This window comes from Gymnoscopelus microlampas (genome assembly GCF_963454915.1).
Source record: "Gymnoscopelus microlampas genome assembly, chromosome: 9".
In the NCBI taxonomy this organism is placed as follows: domain Eukaryota; kingdom Metazoa; phylum Chordata; class Actinopteri; order Myctophiformes; family Myctophidae; genus Gymnoscopelus; species Gymnoscopelus microlampas.
This window is the reverse complement of record NC_139946.1, coordinates 52,510,604-52,529,366: the sequence shown is the minus strand read 5'-3', so window position 1 is coordinate 52,529,366 and position 18,763 is coordinate 52,510,604. Positions and strand designations below refer to the sequence as shown.

Sequence of the window (18,763 nt, the reverse complement as noted above, 5' to 3'; positions counted from 1 at the left end):
ACCAGTTTTTATAGTATAGTTTGTTTTACTTTTGATGCAGTACTGGTCTTTTTCTTTTTCTCCTTTTTTTGTTTGTTGGAGGTATTAAAAAGGTCTTAAAAGTCCTTAAAATGTCACTTAACTGTCATCTGGGGACCCCCCAAAGAATCATGTGGGGACCCCGACCCACAGGTTGAGAGCCACTGCACTACAGCAATGCAAGCTAGTATAGATCTACTACAGTGGTTCTCAAAGTGGTTCACTTTACGGGGTTCAAATAGGACCCCCCCCCCCTCCCCAATCTACAACCTTTATTAATCTTAAGACTCTTTCCCATTCAAGCACATTTTATCATTACAATGTCATTTCATTTGTTTGCTTTGATATATTCTTTACAGGGGATGTCCTATCGATTAGGGGTTTTCTTACACGAAAAAGGAAAATGCTAACTTGCTGTTTCCGCCCAGTGGCTTGTGATAATAAATATGAGGAAATGAAAGGTCAAGTTCTGCTCCAATAGCATATTCAAAACAAGATATCTGATCTACAGTACAGGGGGACCGTAGCCGTGGTTCGAGGTTTCTTTGTTTTGAAAGGTAGCAGCCAAACTATTATGACTAATTCTTGTAAATCTCCCTCTCTCCCATTTCCATGAATGGATTTCTAAAACAATCTGCTCCATACAAATGGAAACAAGAATCCTACAACTGGGGGATTAACATGGCTAATAAAAAACACATTTGGGGAGGCTGCATTGATTACATCAATACAGCAGCCACACCTTACTTTTAGCCTCCCCTTGTTTAACTTTATTGATACCGGTGGGTAAATTCCAGGGGGGGGGGGGGGGGGGGGGCAGGTCAAAGGTCAAGGCAGGACACAGTCCCAACATGCAGGTATTCTAATGTGGGAGGAATCCCATGTAAACACAGGAACATGCTTACTTGCTCCATACAGAACAACTGAACACTTCTTTCACAACCCTAAAATCCACAAACTTGCTTCAGATAGCTGAAGATAGTTTGTTTTTTCTTTTGCAGTTTTAATAGTGCCTATAGGCCTGTTCACACGCCTAAGCATTGTAAATAACACAAAGTCAGTTACACTATGAAAAATCAACAATAAAAACATAGCATAGAGGAGTGTGCATAGAAGGGCCATGTCTCTTTGTGTCTCATATCATAAGTATCAATACAAGTTTGTATTTAATTATTTTATCGCCCTCTGGTGGACAACTTGTGTGTGGACAAGTGCTCTTTAATAATAAACAAACATATCAAAACACTTTTTATTATCATAAACCTTTTTCCAGAATTATTTCTGAATGCAACATCAGACATAGTGGCACACAGTGTATTCTGATATGACTGTGTGTTAACAACCTAAACCATATACTGTACACTTAGTTCACCAGGGTCCTCCTTCCTTTTCCCTCTACATCAAATATCTTCGATCTACAAGCTTACAACGTGTCGCAAAGCGTTTTTTGTTGAATGTTTTCCTACTATGACATGCCCAGAATAGGGAAGCTAGGGTTCACGGTGAAGAAAAGTCCCATCTATGAGAGTTCCAGAGATTCCTCGGACTCCAGATGCTCTTCGGCACGTCGCTCTAAGGCTCTTCCATCGCCTTCCGTGGCCTCAGGCTCCCCCTGCTCCCCGTCCTGCTCCTGGACCGCCATGGCGGTCTCTAGGTCCTCCTGGTCAGCGCTGGCGTTCTGCGATTCGCCTCCTTCTTCGTCCTCCTCATCCTCCACGTCCATCTCATACACTCTGACATGCCTCAGGTTGGCACTTAGCTGACAGGGGGGAGACATGATTAGGAACTTGTGTGAAGCTTGTTTCCATCCAATCATCGATCAAATTCCACAGAAAATGGTTTGATACTTTTGATGAATTTGTAGAACAGTTATGTCAAAGCATACAGACTTAAAACATATTACTATTGGTCAAGGTCTTATTTCTAGAAAACATTTTCACATTTTATTAAACTGGTTCCTACTATTCCCAAATTACTGAAGACTTTGTCATTTAATGTCAGCTGTGATGGAATAAATCAGTCCTATTTTTCTCAGATTGGTTCCCAGAAACATTTTCCCATCTCAGATTAGCAAAAACAAAACACATTGTGCGTAGTTGTTTGTTGTATTGAAATTGCCTTCAGAAAGGAGGTTGTCTGCACTCAGAAAACAACATCCATGCTTACTGTATGTCATGTCAAGATTTTGATATTTTTACGTTCTAAAGCAGATCAAATGTATTGTTATATTACAGTTGCGGAGAGAAAACTAATGTCAAGAGCAAAACAGTCCGAGTACACATGTTCAGAAATAGACAAACCACAAATAAACGACGAGTGTTCACATTTCTTTCTTCTTTTTGAAGAATGGACGTCACAAACCCACAAAAAATACCAAAAACTAAGCAAAAGTGAAATGTCATGACATAGACGTACCACACAAGCCAGTTTGCGGATGCCGTTGACCGCTACAAACTGAGCCTTCATGTTCTCCAGGTCTCTCCACTGGTTCTCCAGCACCAAACCCTGGCAGGGGATAGCATCACTCTGCTGGTCCAACCTGCCATTACATAGGAAATCACATTCATTCAAACACACAGTATATAAAAAAGGGTTTGCAACATATTCTGCCACTTATACTACTGAGCCGTCATAAGGGGTTGTATAAGAATGTGTGTGTGTGTGTGTGTGTGTGTGTGTGTGTGCGTGCGTGCGTGCGTGCGTGCGTGCGTGCGTGCGTGCGTGCGTGCGTGCGTGCATCTACTGAATGAATTGTCCTTTTAGTAGGACTAAAAACTTGAAAAAAGGCCACAGGGGCTCCTCACAATGTCGTTCTCCTCACAATAGAAAAACAGGAGAAGAGTTCAAATCAGAAAATGGCCCTTTAAAAACTTTGTTACACGCTGTATTTTATTATTAATTACTGTATTACTAATACCGTAAGTGACGCGCGCACACACACACACACACACACACACACACACACACCTAAGAGCAGGGTCCCAGTTGAACTGGGTGTCACAGCTGAGGGCGGAGCTGAGAGGCAGCTGAGCGAGGACGCGGCCCTTGCTCTCGTCTTCCGGGACCCGCAGCACAACAGTCAGCATCTCGTCGTCGTAGAAACGAGCATCCAGGCAACTGTACACACAGTCGGGCCTGAAAGCAAAATAAATCCTCTAAAATTACGATTGTACTAGAACGCCACAGTTCTCGAATTACCTTCATGTCTGATTTAACCACATATAGTATATACTTTGTTGACTGGAGTCCCCCAGGGGTGTGCACTTGGCCCCCTCCTTTCTTTCCTCTACACCAAATCTCTTTGCCGAAAGCAGCTAGGGTTCAAGTGGCTATGTGTGAAGCAGTGTTGATTTCGTCGACTGAAACTATGACGAAAAATGTTGGTTGACTAATGACTACCTTTTTTCACTGATGAAAACTAAATAAAAACTAAGCTATGATGAATAAAACTAAGACTAAATATATTGACAATTTCGTCAGCAAATAAAAAATAGAGATTAAAATGTTAGTGAGGGACTAGTGGAGAAGAGATCCAGTAGAACTAAAAGACAAGTCTTTGGTTGCGCTCGGGTGTCTCGCGCTCTGAAAATAGCCGATCTACGACGCGTTGTGAGATTGTAGATCGGCTATTTTCAGCATGCAACCAAGTGTAAAATCAGCCATTACGACGCCATCAAGGCACCGCCAGAATACATTTTAGTCGACCAAATCAATTGTAGATTTAGTCTACTATAATTTTATGATATTTAGTCAACTAAAACTAGACTAACAGAAAAACATTTCAGATGACTAAAATATGACTAAAACCAAATGGAATTTGATTCAAAAGACTATGACTAAAACTAAATCCAAATTTGCGGTCAAAATCAACACTAGTGTGAAGAGTGAGAAGAAAGTCACTCACCGGACTCCAGCGCTACCGCCTTCACCATCGTCATCGATACGGTGGCTGAGGACGTTGCTCAGGTCAACCGTCATGAGACTGTTGGGAACGTGTCTGTGAGGAAACCAGACCAGTTTAGAAAGTAAACAGACAAATAATACAGACAAGAGAAGCAAAACACGGACACACACGTCACGACGACGCACCTGTGTGGGTCCGTCGCCCTTCGTAGCAGGTAGAGCTTGCAGGGCGAGACCTCCGGCATGCAGAACACAATGTAGTGCATGTTGGCTTTCTTGTCGTTCCACCTACGTGTAAAACCAAGCACACGGAGAACGTCATTAATAAGAGTAGCCATTGGAATGTGCACGCCGATGTCAAAGAACGTGAATTCTGTCCTTTCACTTACAAAGATGGAAGTTCAAACAGTCTCGGAGGCTTTTCAGAGCTGCATGGACAAGAAGAATCAAGAATCAATGTTTTTGTCACTTCACAGGCTTACAGGTGTAAAGAAGTGGGTGAAATACATTTCTGTGCAAGCTCCATCATTTGTTATTTTCAGGAAAGAAAAAAAGGGAGGGGGGGGGGGACAGAAAGACGGAGAGCAAGAAAAAAACGTAAAAGAAACTGTTGAGAACCAGCACTGGTTCTTAACTGTGAGAGTGTATAAATACATAGCATAAAAAGCACCAGGTACTGTATGTACATGAGGTCAGATGTAAGGTGCAGAAAAGCGTCCACATAGCAGCAGGTTGAGCAACCAACCTTTTGATTAATTGAAAGTTAATTCAAAAGGATAAAAACACTAAAAAGACAGAATGCTTGTTTCAATTGTGGTCCTTTGGGGGAGGCGGTGCAGGGGGTAACACCACAAAAACAAGACAAAACAATACATAACAGAAAAGGGCAGCCACAGCAAACAAAATAAACAAACATAGCTTATTGAAGAATAATCAAAGTAGATACATTTTCATGTAATGTCATTATTGATTAAGCATACCTCGGTGCTATGTAGAGAGGCAAGCAGACAGCCTGTTTTACAGACTTCCCAATGACTTCCTGCATGCACAAATAAATGAGTGAACAAACAAAAAAGCAAATCCAGCATATTCAAATAAATCTATACTTCTGATTATTGAATCGCAGACTTATGGCCACTTAAGCCTTACTTACAATACTATACAAAAATAGAAGATTTCTGAACATTTCCACATTCACAAAACAAGGACACCAGTTTGAAAATGGCTAACATCATTTCAAGTAGAAAGAAACTAGAAACAGACAAAAGCCCCCATACTTGCAGACCTACATGAAGAGGAAGGCAGAGTCAATACAAATCCATGGTCGTCAAAGACAGTGTGACTGGCGAATGTCAACACTTACCGCAGGTTTCTGTAGACACAACTCAATAACACTTTCCATCATCCTCTTGACAAAGTGCAAAGACTTCTGGGGATACGAGGGGAACAGCAGCGGGCTCTCTAGATGAAGCAAACACATAACAGTTTAGTGTAGTTATAACAAAACTTCAGAAAGAAACACTACAAGCACACTAAACATAGGCCTGAACAGAAGGGCCAGAATGTCCCCTCCACTATTTAGCAATCGACTTGTCGATCTCGCCGACCCGCTGGTCTATTTTCTTTCCCCGACCGGCGCTGGTCTAGCACCCGACCGTTCCCATTGTGTTGTGCAATAGTTTCTGCGTATTGGCTGCATGCTTGCCTCTCGCCGCAATGACCGTTCTGGTTCTGTTACTGGTTACGTGCATTTGCTCTGTCAACTCGATCAACTAGGTGCCAGACAAGCTAATACACAACAAATCGTTGATCTTTGTATGCTGGCTGTGGGTGTGAAAGAAGCAGATGCCCGCAGGGCTCGGGCTGCTAGAATCAAGTGTGATGATAGACTGACTGACCAGGGATCATATGTCCCCCGTCAGTTAAAGTGAGAGCGTAAACTCAAACCATACCTCCGTGGAATCAAAGTGCACGTGCACCGTGGCATGTGTGAACATGGATTGCTTATTCATCAAGGTGAAAACATGCAATTTAATGTCAATGTCTCTTATTGCAGGCTGCTACAGCTAGGCTAGATTTCATATGGAGTATAGCTGACATCTCGCCTACTGTGTTAGAACAGCATTCAAGGTTTGTCAGGTCCATAAAATAATGGGTGCCGTCCGGGTGCGTCTTTCTTTTTTTATGTCCGCTCCACTCAGATCTCGGAACCAATTTCAGGGGTCCATAAAGGTTTGGGTTCGTCATTTTAACCTGTGAAGAGCTCTATGTGTATAATATCTAATCTAATATGTTCACTATATTCTTCCTTATTACTAATTAATGTTTATTGAAATACAATGTTTCATGTATCATGTAGTTCTTTCACAATAGAGTATAAAGCTTGAATCTTTCTTATATAGAAAGTCTGTAAATTACTTTAACATTTACAATCTGGTGTTTATCCAGAGCTACTTAGTGCTTATGTTCATTACATTCCGAGGACTTGTAGTCCATTTAGTTACATTTGTAAAGCCTAGTCTTTGGAGCTTTACACCAAAACTGACAGTGAACGTCATGATCAAACTTGCAGTACCAGAGTCGGCACTAGCGCTTCACAATCTGCTCAAACATCCCTCCCGGTCCGGGGCACTACCGCCAAAAATACATTTCCATCATATTATTGTTTCATTGGATGTAAAGTAAATAGCTCATAGCTCACCTTTTAAGTGATTGCTCTCCTTTAAGAACTTCACCCACTGATTCCCACTGGTGTTGGGTGGAGACACAAGGTCGTCATCCTCATCCTTTAAGTACTGGAAATAAACATATGGAACCAATGTTGTGAGACAAGTCCACTCTGCACAACATTTAGAAGCAAACAGTACATCTCCACAACATTTAGAAACATGTCATCTCTCCACAAACATTAACATACGTATATATGATGCTAATGTCTCTAAAAGAACATGTACTGTACACACACCTGCATATGATGCAGTGTTCTTAACATCATGTACTGTCACATAAATTATCTGGATACTATATGTACATATCTAATTTGTTTTATTGAACCCGTTGTTTAAACACACCTACCTGACCAACACGCTCCACGTTGAAGTACTTCCCTTTACGGTCAAACAGCTCTTCATTCTGTTTAGGGGAGAAATTATATTTATTGATTATAACGACAAATTAATTGGATACAATCTTAGAAGTCCAATATTGAGTTCAGTTGTGTATTAATCTAAGACAGGCATTCACCAATATGTGAATGCTTGTCTTTGTTCCCTAATATTATGTTTGGGATTACATATGAAACATGTTAAGATCATGTCCATGTCTGGGTTCAGTTTATTAACTTATTTTACTGGTTTTATGGTCTATATTTGAGGGTTTTTTTATGAATAAAGATTGAAAATAATTGTTACACTTTACAATTCAGGCAATTAGCAAACTCTCTTAAAGCGCAATACATGCTCCTTCCGATGTCTGAACGTTTCTTCAGAAAGTTGACGTCATTCCGAATGTCGGTTGAGTGGTCTCAGAACTTTTATCTCGGAACTTGTGCACCTCCAGATGTCCTGACTCCCCATACTATAGTTCGGAAAGCCTGTCTGAACCTCGAAGCCGGAAGGAGTATGTATTGCGCTTCATCCACAGCAACTTACAAAGTGCAAGATTGTAGTCAATGACATGAACCATAGTTAAGTAACGACAGAGTAATGGTCACATAAATAGAATGCAAAGGAAGCTAAAAAGTAACTATGATATTATGTAAATATCAAACCTAGCATCTGTCTTAACATCATAATGTATTTAGCATGTTTATGCAAGCAAAAAGACAGCAGTCCTGGCTGAGTAACAGCCCAAAATTGTATTAAAACCAGGGTGCAAGTAAGTGTACAGTTCTATAGAGCAGTGGTTCTCAAAGTGGGGTCCGGAGACCCCTAGGAGTCCATGATGGGGTTCCAGGGGGTCCCCAACTAAATTAGTGAAATTAGTTAATACAGCATCACAATTAGTTTAACCACTTTAAGCCTATTTTATACATGTACTTGGGGCATCTTTTAACATAAATCTTCTCTTCTGGAGGTCTCTGGCACAAAATACTTTCAGATGGGGTTCCGCGGCCAAATGCATTATTCATTTGGGGGTCCTTGACATGAAAAGGTTTGAGAACCACTGCTATAGAGTAGAGCTGCAGTGCTGTTATAATGAGCTCACCTCACTGAAATGCTCCGAAAGGAAGTCAGCCACGAAGGAGATGTCCTTCTGGGTCATCTGCGAGACCAACACACAAGTTCACACGCTTCAAAACGCTTCAGAATCAAAAGCCAATGTACTGCAGACTAGAAACCCACCAGTATATCGGCCATTATTTGACTTTTATGATGAACAGTCACAGCAAATATTATGCAGGCTATGTGTCCTGATTTTTGGGAATATTACAGGTGAAAAAATGGCTGATCTACAAGCTCACAACATACACGTTGTGAAGCACTGTGAGCTTATAGATTGGCTGTTTTTGAAAATGGGCCTAAGTGAGGCTTACTACTGGAGTACTGGCTCTACTGGAGACACAACCCGTCTCACCTTATTCAGTTCTGGGGGAACATGCTCCTCACACATCCTCAGCATGGCTGTGTGGAAACAAAACCCAATGAAACACAGGGAAGCAGAGACGTAGAGAACACACAATATTTTCCAATTTAGCGAGAATCTTACCGACGTACAACCAGCGAAAGAAGGCTTTGAAGTTCTTCATGCTTTTGTCAATCACTCTGTGAGAAAAACAACAACATGAAAACAGGATTTAAAGACACACACAGGGGATGAACAATTCACGGCAGGAACAAAGCGAACTCAGACTACAAGTTCAAACCAGTCAAAGAAACCGTCTCAACTCACTGCAATAGTTCATTGGCTTTCAGAGAGAAGGAGCCCACAGCTGTAATGGCATCTGAAAGAACAACAAACATATTGTACTGTAGATGAGCCTGACATTCAGCCATAATGCAGGTAGGTCACACGGTACACAAATCCTTTGCAGCATACCCTCTATAGCTGCTGCGTCCAGACCCAGGGGTTCAAACTTCTGCTTCCATAGAGACATACCCTTCACCTCACTGAGGTGGTACAGCAGCGCCTCAGAGCCACTGCAGAGACAGAGAGACAGAGAGAGAGAGAGGGAGGGAGAGTGAGAGAGAGAGAGGCAGAGAGAGGTTCAAGCAGCAAATGAGATGAAGTGCCAATTTCAAGTCACTTTCCATTGCAAACCTGTTCTAAATTTATTTCCATTACCTTAGGCGGACTGTTCCCCCCATGTTTGTGCAAACTTTTGACAAGAACTAGGCGATATGACTTTGGAGTGATATTGCAATATTTTATCAAATACCAACAGCCCTTTATTTGCCCTGGGTGAAGAGAGTAATAAAAAATCTATCAGCCAAGCCGAAGTGCCACGGCGCAGTGAATTGTCACCGTGAGTGACCTCGCTATGGAGGGAACTCCATAGCGAGGGAATATGGAGAGAATGCTTTGTCCTCTTCCCTTTGTGAACCCTAACGTTCCTATTCTGGTCATAATAGACAAAAAATTCTGCGAAAAGTTCTTCCACGAAGAGATTTGGTGTAGAGGGAGAAAAAAAGGAAGGGACCACCAAGTATAGGCCCCTGGGGGACCACATTTTCACATCATTAATTCAAATATATTTATAAAAGTGGACAATTTGATGTATAGCCCAGTCATACTCTTGACGATGCCCGTACACCATACTCCTATAGCACTAAAAGTATGGCCATCCATTCTCATGTCCGTCCTTTATGTCGTCATGCTAGTCATGTGTGTTGAGATGAGCCTGCTCTGCTTTCACCAAGTCAAATTGCATTGTATTTTGTACCAATAACAAAGTGAGACGAAGTGACAGATAAAGGTACCTCTGCAGGTGACTGATGACCAGCTTCTGGATGCTGGAGTAAGAGGACTCTATGGACTGACCCAGCTTCTTCAGACCCTGAGGATCAAACATGACGATGGCATTTGAGAGCCATGCCATCAGATACATGTGCAACAAATGGATCTTAACAAGTCTATAAGTATGTGCAGTGGTGTTAGTTTACAGCTGGTACAATAATGTCATTCACATTAGATTTAAGGACTTAAGACCTGCACGGTCTATCACTGACTACCGACTCCTCCACAAAGGTCTACTCAGTCAGACTAAAGGTTCAAACTTCAAACGCGTCAAAGAACACTTCTAACATTGGCAATAGATCGGCTACTTTTGCGCACTACCGTCATACGATGAAGTAGGGCATTAACAAACAAAAAGAAAACCTTGTATCTCCATTTGAAATATGGAAGTGCAAGGTTTCTATCAGACAGTGACAATATGCTTGTTAAGGATAGCTGTTGATAAGACACATTTATTCACATATTCATTGTTGATAGACTGTTCATAAATTCATCCATATATAATAAGTTTCCTTCATACTTGTTTTCACTTAAACTCCTGCCTCTCCTGTATTACATTGCTGCTGCTGCTATGACAGCAGAATGTGCCTCTGGGGATCAATAGGCCTTATCATAATTCACTCACCTTCACAGTCAACTGGTTCATTAGAAGTGCCTGTAGTTCAGGGCTGAATGCAAACAGGGAGAATTTAATGAGACCCTATTTAATACAACTGCTATTTAATACAAGTTCCATATTTAAAAACAAACAAAGCAAAAAACTAAGAGGAAACTAACTTAATTTACTCATGATGAGACAATATAGGCTCGTCACAATTATTACATAATTGCCATAATTGGTGGATAGCAATTATTTTATCAAATCACAAATATTTTACATAATGGTTAAAATAATGTCCATGCATCTGTATTAAAACAGCTGGATTAAATTAACAGAAATGTCAGAATTTCCATCATTACTTCCACATCGTTGTCACATTCTTAACCACTTTCAACCTGGTGTACCTATTTGTGTAATTTAGCCAGTCTAAAAGCTCACAGCACGTTGCATCACAATGCGTTATGAGCTTGTAGCTTGTATTATGAGCTTGTATTTCTGAACATTTTTCAAATATGGTAAAATTATTAAGGATATGGAATGTTTGGCCACAGTACATTATTTATTTTGATTATTGGTACCTATCATTTTCAGTTATTTCTTTTTATATTTCAGTAATAGGCTTTTGAAACGTAACTCTTATTTATATGTTCCGAATGTTCAATGTCGAAGACACAATTCAATCATTGTTCGCAATTATTTGTATGACATGATAAATGATCAATTTAAATAATAATGGGTCATAATAATCTTGACAGCCCTAGAGAAAACTCCCATACCAGCAGATCATGCCACCAACTCTAAGACAAGGCACCTTGATGCCATCTACTGGTCAGTTATAGTACTGCAGTAGAAACAGCTGAAATGATATATTAGCAGACACATTTGTACATTACTGAAGGAGTGCATTGCTGCTTCAAGGGCAGGATAGAAATTCTCACCTGGACTGTCCCCACAGCAAAAGCTCCAGAAATTCATCTTGAACTTGAGTGCTAGTGTTCTTTTCCTAAAATATGGAGAAAGAAAAACATGATGTAGCTGCAAGCTTATTTTGGGAAACAATTAAGTCGAGTTGGAATGCTAACCTGAACGAATTTGGTGAGACGGAGATCCATTTGCATGAGGATGTCCTCCCACGCCTCGCACATGCACGTCAGGGAGAGGCGGAGGTACTGCAGCAGGGTGGAGATGTGGGTGAACTTGCGCGCCATCCTCGTCACCTCCGGCAGACAGTCGGACAACAGCCCCGTGTCCAGCTGGAACGACAGAGGGAAGAAGTTCACAACAACAAGTCCAAGGTAGTGACAGTAAGTGAGAGAAAGCGAAAGGTAGAACTTCACTGATGGTGTTGTTAAAAGGAATACCTCACGCGGCACGCCACAAATCAACCTTTTCGATCAATTGCTCACCCCCCATGAATTAAAGAGATTTTTTGTTTGTCACATTCCGCAGTGCATTTGAAAAAGGACATTCACTATATTTTCACCAGCTTAGAAGGTAATCCAGTGAGAGAATGCATAACTGCATAAATATATTCTCTTGTACAGTTATAAGAAGGACTATTCAGATCATAGGTTTCTCTCTCTAGCTACCGGTAATTCAAATACGTCTCTGCAGCTTCGTGCAAATCAATTTGGGGGTCCTTGACATTGAAACATTGAGAACTGCCTTGCACTGGCTAGTGCAGTAGGCCTGTAATTGTCCACATTCCTAACCTTATGGGTACCATGGGTCATAAGGCCAGTGCAGAAAACGGCAAGAGCCTTAGGGCCTACTAACGTAGGCTGCTGTGCAGTGATTTAATATAATAGAAGGCATGCTGCTTGCATTGTTATCAGCTAGCTGTCTTATAGCTTGATGGACCTCATTAGTAAGTGACACTGCATCATGGTTGAGAATGTTTCCCTCATTGTCGGAATCACTTTTAGCACAAATTAAGTAATGCTGCCTTCACAAGCTTTATCATCAGGACCAGGGACCCCCTCTACGGTGCACATGGCAACAATGTATTGCACTTGTTCAGAACTTCCTCCTCCTGCCAGAGGCCAGTGACATTGTTACCAAAGAGTTTCCACGAATCCACGCCATAGAGTCAGCTGACAGAGATCTCATATCTTGAGAGTTGTGTGGGAGTTTATGAACTGATTTTTCTTACATAGCTTTGCTGTTTGACCCCCATTTTCTTCATTCATTCATTCAATCAACTATTTTTGGATTCTTCATTCACCGTGAAGGAGTGTGACACCAACAAAAATGGTCATAATAAATTAAATAAATGAAACAATGAATTCAAGTCTTCACGGGGGCGAGTAACTGATAGAAAGAAAAGTAATTTTGGGGGTGATGTATGCCTTTAAGTGAGGAAAAGGAGGCTGAATCACATACAAACAACCATTCCTTAGGCCTTATTAATATTTCGTTGTACGATGGTGCCGTGCGCCAAAAACAGCAGATCAGCAAGCTCACAACTTGTCGAAACCATGACGCATTGTGAGCTTGCAGATGCCCTATTTCCACTAGTAGTGTGTGTGACACCGTTGAGTGTCACACACACTACTGGGAGTATAAATGATGGGAGTATAAATGAAGCATTACCTGAACGTAGCAGATCTCTGCTTTGCCGCCGCTGTGCGTGACGTCTGTGATTACAGACAGTGACTTGAGATCGCTTGACAGACTCAGGCTGCGACAGGTGCCTGGAACCTTGGAGCAAAAAGAACGACGGTCACATGAATACCTTCTGTACACCCTGGCCAAAGTCTGCTACTAATGTGTCAGAAAGGAGGGGGAGGTTATGCTATTGTGACTGGTTGTTGTTGAATGAGTGAAGAGCCTTACCCCAGCAAGAGTGGCGATTTTGTACATTCCGTAAGCGTACAGCTCCAGAAAGCCATCCCCTCCTCCAAGAACCAGGATGTTCAACCTGTACACAGCATGGGTTCAGTCTGACTTACAGAGAAAACCAAACTGATCAATGTCTGTCTGTCTGTCTGTCTGTCTGTCTGTCTGTCTGTCTGTCTGTCTGTCTGTCTGTCTGTCTGTCTGCGTACGTCCTGCACACTATGCTTCATTTACCTGACTTCACCAAGAAGATTCAAGATCTCATCTGATTTCTCCTCACTGAAACATAAAAACACATATGAAACATATATGTACATATAGATATATATGGTTGATGTCACAGTAGATAACAAAACTAGGGATGCACAATAAATATCATATCGATATCGAACCGATATCAAAATAACCCTGATATGTTTTGCCAATATTATTATGACGCATGAATTATTAATTATCAAGAGTGTTTTGGTAACATTGCAAGGTATTGACTAAGTTGTTTGAACTGATTTGTGCTCATCTCCTTCAGTAGTGAACGCAGACACTCGGAAACAGTGTGTGGTGTTCTAGGCCTAATAAATCAGGTAACAAAATTTCAGAAGCACCCAGAATCACAGTTACTGTATAACAGGTGTAAGGTAAACCGCGCTGTACACTTGTATTTACCATATCAGTAACGACTGATTTGACCCTGCAATTAAATCGATTATCGGCCAAAATGTCAATATTGTGCATCCCTAAAATAAACTATATATGAACTGCACTAATGGATTTCACTGATGTACCTGAATATCTTTGATGTTGTGCTATAGCTGGAACAAAAAGGCAGAACAACAAATTATTACACTTTAGTACTATCAGTCGATCAGAAGAACACAAACATAATTTGACCAAAAATACGAAAGATTATATTCTTACCTTTTAGGAAGTGTTGGTAATTTGGGGAGGAACAGTTTGGATTCATCCTCAGAGGTGTAGAATGAGCTGAGGGCACTGAAAAACATGCAGTCCAGACATTCATACTGTGCATGTTACTGTATATTTATGTATATGTCTCATACAGAGAGCATATTACTCCTGTTTTAGATGCACTTTTCTTTTAGAATAGATTATATATTTATTTATTTGTTAAATGTATTCATTTTAGTGCTTCTACGTAAAGCAAGGTGCTATACAGGTGAAGTGTATTATTACCTGCTTTCTTCAAGCACCTCCATCCAATGCATGCAGGACACCGCTGTCTCTACTGGAAACACATGGAGGATCTCTGCTTTCTCAACATCACACAACACCACCTGTTTGGTGTCTCCAAGGCTGAACGCCAGGACTGAGGAGACAAAGATCATGAAATGGAACTTCTTTTCATCCCGAGACAATACTGGGTTGTTTCAGTAGCCAGTACGCATAGCAACAATATAAAAGAAGATGCGATTGGTAGCAGGACATAAGCATCAAGAGTCCAATTCAAGACTTCAAGAGTTCAATTGTGATCCCAGCCTAGGCCAAGGGTTCCCAAAATAAATGTTCAGGCCGTGACCCCCCATAATAATCATATTTGACCTGGGGACCCCCCACCCTGACAAGCACTTTAGTTTAGTTTGACTCAGTTCCACAGATAGTGTGAGGTGTTGTGAGCTTGTAGATCAGCTATTTTCACAATGTTTGCCTCTTTCTTACATAATATTTGACAATTTGGCCAATTTGGTATTAAAAAGGTCTTAAAGACCATTAAATTGTAACTGTAGAAATGTGCAGATACCCTGTATACACTTACACTGTATGTTGGTTTTACTGTTGAGTGAGAAAACAATGTTGCACATTAAGGTAATCATCTGGGGACCCCCAAAAGAAATTTGGGGTACCGACTCCCGACCCCCAGTTTGGGAAGCACTGGCCTAGGCGAAGATTCCTACCCTGAACTTTGTTGTAAAATGCACTTTACCAACACTTGCACAGCCCTAGTCCCCAAAATGTTTATTCTTTGTTTTCTTGCAAAAATGGAAATGAATGTTGTAAATTGTGATTCATTTTACTGCAATATTAGGGAAACTAAAATGTGTATTCCTTGTCTGTAACTCCTTACTTTTGCCATCAGGTCTCCAGGCAATAGCAGTGATCTCTTTTCCCGTGTACTCATTAGGTGGTAAAATCCACACACGCTGGAAGTTGGTCAAACGGTGCAGCAGCAGCTATATCAAGACAAACATAAATATGATGGGATCCAAATACCGTAGTGTCAACAAGAGCAGTCATTCTAAGGCCCTCTGATGAGTCGTGAGAATATTGCAAAACACTAAGATTTGAGTGATCATTAAAATAAACATGCTCTGAAAATGCACACGGCCCACCCATCTGACCACTTAACACGGCAGCCGATACGCGAGCACTTTTCGAGATTTTCAAGTGGGCCCTGATCCAGAAAAGGGTAGAGATCCACAGAACTACAGTAGCGTAAAACATAAAAGTCAAGTTGTGAATACAAAGTGAATAGCAGGCCTACTTCTCCTGTTGTGTTGGCGAGGGCAATGAGGTCCCTTTTAGGAGACCAGGCCATACAGAGCACAGGGTTTGGAAGCTGCTTCTCTCCCACCTGTCTGAAGGCAGGCATGTTTGTTTCAGACTGGAAGTCTATGAAGAGACCCAAAAAAACACACAGTCACACACAATGGTTTCAGACATGTGATATTTTAGAAAATCCTCTGCTCTAGCCAAGTATTATTCTTTCGTAAACACACACACACACACACACACACACACTTACATTATTTGTTCTCCTTGGTTTGTTTGCAATGCATGCTCCTTTTATAACGGCTGTGATCTGGTACTGTGTTACCTGTCCCATTCCCAGTAACAACAAATACTGTATATCTGCCATCTTAAAACATAGTCTTTCTGTGTGAATCAGGCAGTTCTTTTAGGTGGCATTAATCAACAGCTAAGCTAACACACACACAACTGATACAATGACATGTGTGTACTTAAAAGTACATTTTGATAACAATACTTTAGTACTTTTATTCTTTAAGTACATTTTGGCTGCCGGACTTTTACTTGTAGCAGAGTATTTCTACATTGAGGTATGTATTGATACTTTTACTTAAAGGTAAGGTAAGTGATATTTTTTGGTTAAAACAAAAAGTATTTTGTTAAAAGGTTAAAGCACTATATTCTGATAGTAATCATTGCTATAGAGTGTTTGTTCAGTAACAGGAGTCTCCCCGTCTCTCCAGCTCTTTAATAAACAGAAAATACATTTTCCGGTAGGTGTCAAAATCTCAGCCAATCAGGAGAAAGTACCCATTTTATAGTGTTCCAGTTCCAATTTTGTCTGCTCATTTCTTAGTGTCATCACTTCCAATTTCACTTGTTTAATTTATATCCTGATTGAGTTCTCTGTCCTGATTGGATAAAATTGGAAATGAAACTGAAACGAAAATGCATTTTCTGTTTAATAAAGAGGTGGAGAGACAAGGAGACTCCTAATACTGAACAAACACTCTATAGCAATGATTACTATCACAATATAGAGATATTTAACACTTATTTTAACCAAATAAAATCACTTACCCTACCTTTAACTCTGATAGTGAACAAATACCAAATGGACCCGTCAGGGTCTAGCTGTAGTTTACAACCCTCGTAGACGTATTTACAATTCTGACGTCTTCAATCTACGAGAGTTGTAGGGTTTTGATTGATTGATTGATTGATGTACTTTATTTAGTAAGACATGAGAACAGTACATGACAGTACATAACAGTACATGGAAGTACAAATTCACAATACAAGGTCTACTAAACTGGATAGCTCAGTTAAGCACGTAGCTTGTCCCATGGAGAGATGCACTTTCTGCACTTTACCCCGTAGACACTCCAAACATGTAAAAAATGAAAATAAAAGGTGCTTACCGCAAAGCCCCAAATGTTAACGGTGTATTGCGCATTGAACACACAATGTATCAATACACCTCCCGACCGCCAAATCGCTGTTGCGCAGTTCAAACTCATTTTAAACAAAAGAAGAAGCAGTGCGCAATACACCTCCCGACCGCCAAATCGCTGTTGCGCAGTTCAAACTCATTTAAAACAAAAGAAGAACAGTGAAGATTCCGACACAAGCTGGATTAAAAGACTTCTTTATTGAAAGATATACCTCTACGGGGATCACTACTACCCCGCAGAGGTCGTTAACATTTGGGGCTTTGCGGTAAGCACCTTTTATTTTCAATTTGTACATGTTTGGAGTGTCTACGGGGTAAAGTGCAGAAAGTGCCTCTCTCCATGGGACGAGCACCCTACAACTCTCGTAGATTGAAGACGTCAGAATCGTAAATACGTCTACGAGGGTTGTAAACTACAGCTAGTCAGGGTCCATTTGGTATATATGCTGCAGTATTGATACGTTTACTTAAGTAAAACCACTGGCTGTAGTGTTATTATTATTATTACACATTCCTTCATGTTGACATGTGTTAGCACGTTAGCAAAACACGCCCCGTTAGCTAGTTGTTGTCCGGTGTTAGTAGTGTTGAACAGGGTTTATTTATTGTAAATAGTGTTTTCATATCTTACCACACAGAGGAGAATCAGGTAAATGCAGCAGACTGACTGTATGGAAGCATTAATTCACTGTGAGCTACAGAACATAAGCTAGTATCTATATCTACATATTTATTAATGAACCACTGAGACTGATGTTTTTACAATTCCGCGGACAGCGCCATGTTTTTACCATCGACCAATCACCGTGCAGCAACGGATACTAGGGAGCCGTGTTGCCGGATTTTGTGAGAGAAATAAGCAACAGGTCTAGGAAAACAAGCCCAAAAAGAAGCGGACACATGAGCACTTAAAATGTTTGCGTCGGATATTTGAAAATAGCAGATCTACAAGCTCACAACGCGTTGCATCTGCTATTTTCATATCAAATTGTGAAAAAGGTGACACGTTTTGAATATTTTTTTTAAACATTTCAACACAAATCTGGTATAGGGGTCCCTGGCACAATTATTTTTTCAGATGGGGGTCCGTGGACAAATACAAAGACAAATAAATTAAACAGCAATGGGAAGCAAGCCCAAAATAAGCAGCTATAGCTATACTTTGGAAACAAGCCCAAATAACCGCAACCCACAACTTACAATATTTACAAGCAACTTCACAGAAAAATAAGCCCACTGTTGCTTATAATAAGCGGACATGGCAACACTGGCAGCAACGGATATTAGGAAGGGACAAACCTCCCCACCGGGTAAAAAAAAAACACCACTGGGAGGCTTTGTGAAGAAGGAACGGTCAAATACGTCATGCAATTTGGAGAGATTTTTTACATTATAATAATGGCATATACAAATTACAAATGCAATAAAATACAAGACTATTATTATATCACCCTGTAGGCTAAATAAAAAGTACACAAAGTGTTGTGAAATAGGGCCTGCTGCTGCTGTGT

General features: G+C 40.7%; 1 protein-coding gene across 1 annotated transcript; it reads right to left on the bottom strand.

Annotated features, from left to right (window-relative positions):
- Positions 1 to 1,242: 1,242 nt before the first annotated feature.
- On the bottom strand, positions 1,243 to 18,028 carry anapc4 (anaphase promoting complex subunit 4). Its single transcript, XM_084067832.1, has 28 exons — positions 17,884 to 18,028; positions 15,813 to 15,940; positions 15,396 to 15,501; positions 14,507 to 14,639; positions 14,231 to 14,305; positions 14,098 to 14,124; positions 13,550 to 13,594; positions 13,313 to 13,397; positions 13,070 to 13,177; positions 11,560 to 11,730; positions 11,416 to 11,480; positions 10,502 to 10,544; positions 9,840 to 9,916; positions 8,959 to 9,059; positions 8,812 to 8,863; positions 8,629 to 8,684; positions 8,497 to 8,543; positions 8,128 to 8,184; positions 6,997 to 7,053; positions 6,623 to 6,716; positions 5,285 to 5,382; positions 4,902 to 4,960; positions 4,311 to 4,349; positions 4,108 to 4,209; positions 3,923 to 4,015; positions 2,986 to 3,153; positions 2,434 to 2,557; positions 1,243 to 1,777 (listed from the first exon to the last, which is right to left on the bottom strand). The coding sequence occupies exons 2-28, from the start codon at positions 15,918 to 15,920 to the stop codon at positions 1,538 to 1,540; spliced, it is 2,430 nt and encodes an 809-aa protein (XP_083923958.1). The 5' UTR covers positions 15,921 to 15,940; positions 17,884 to 18,028; the 3' UTR covers positions 1,243 to 1,537.
- Positions 18,029 to 18,763: the final 735 nt, after the last annotated feature.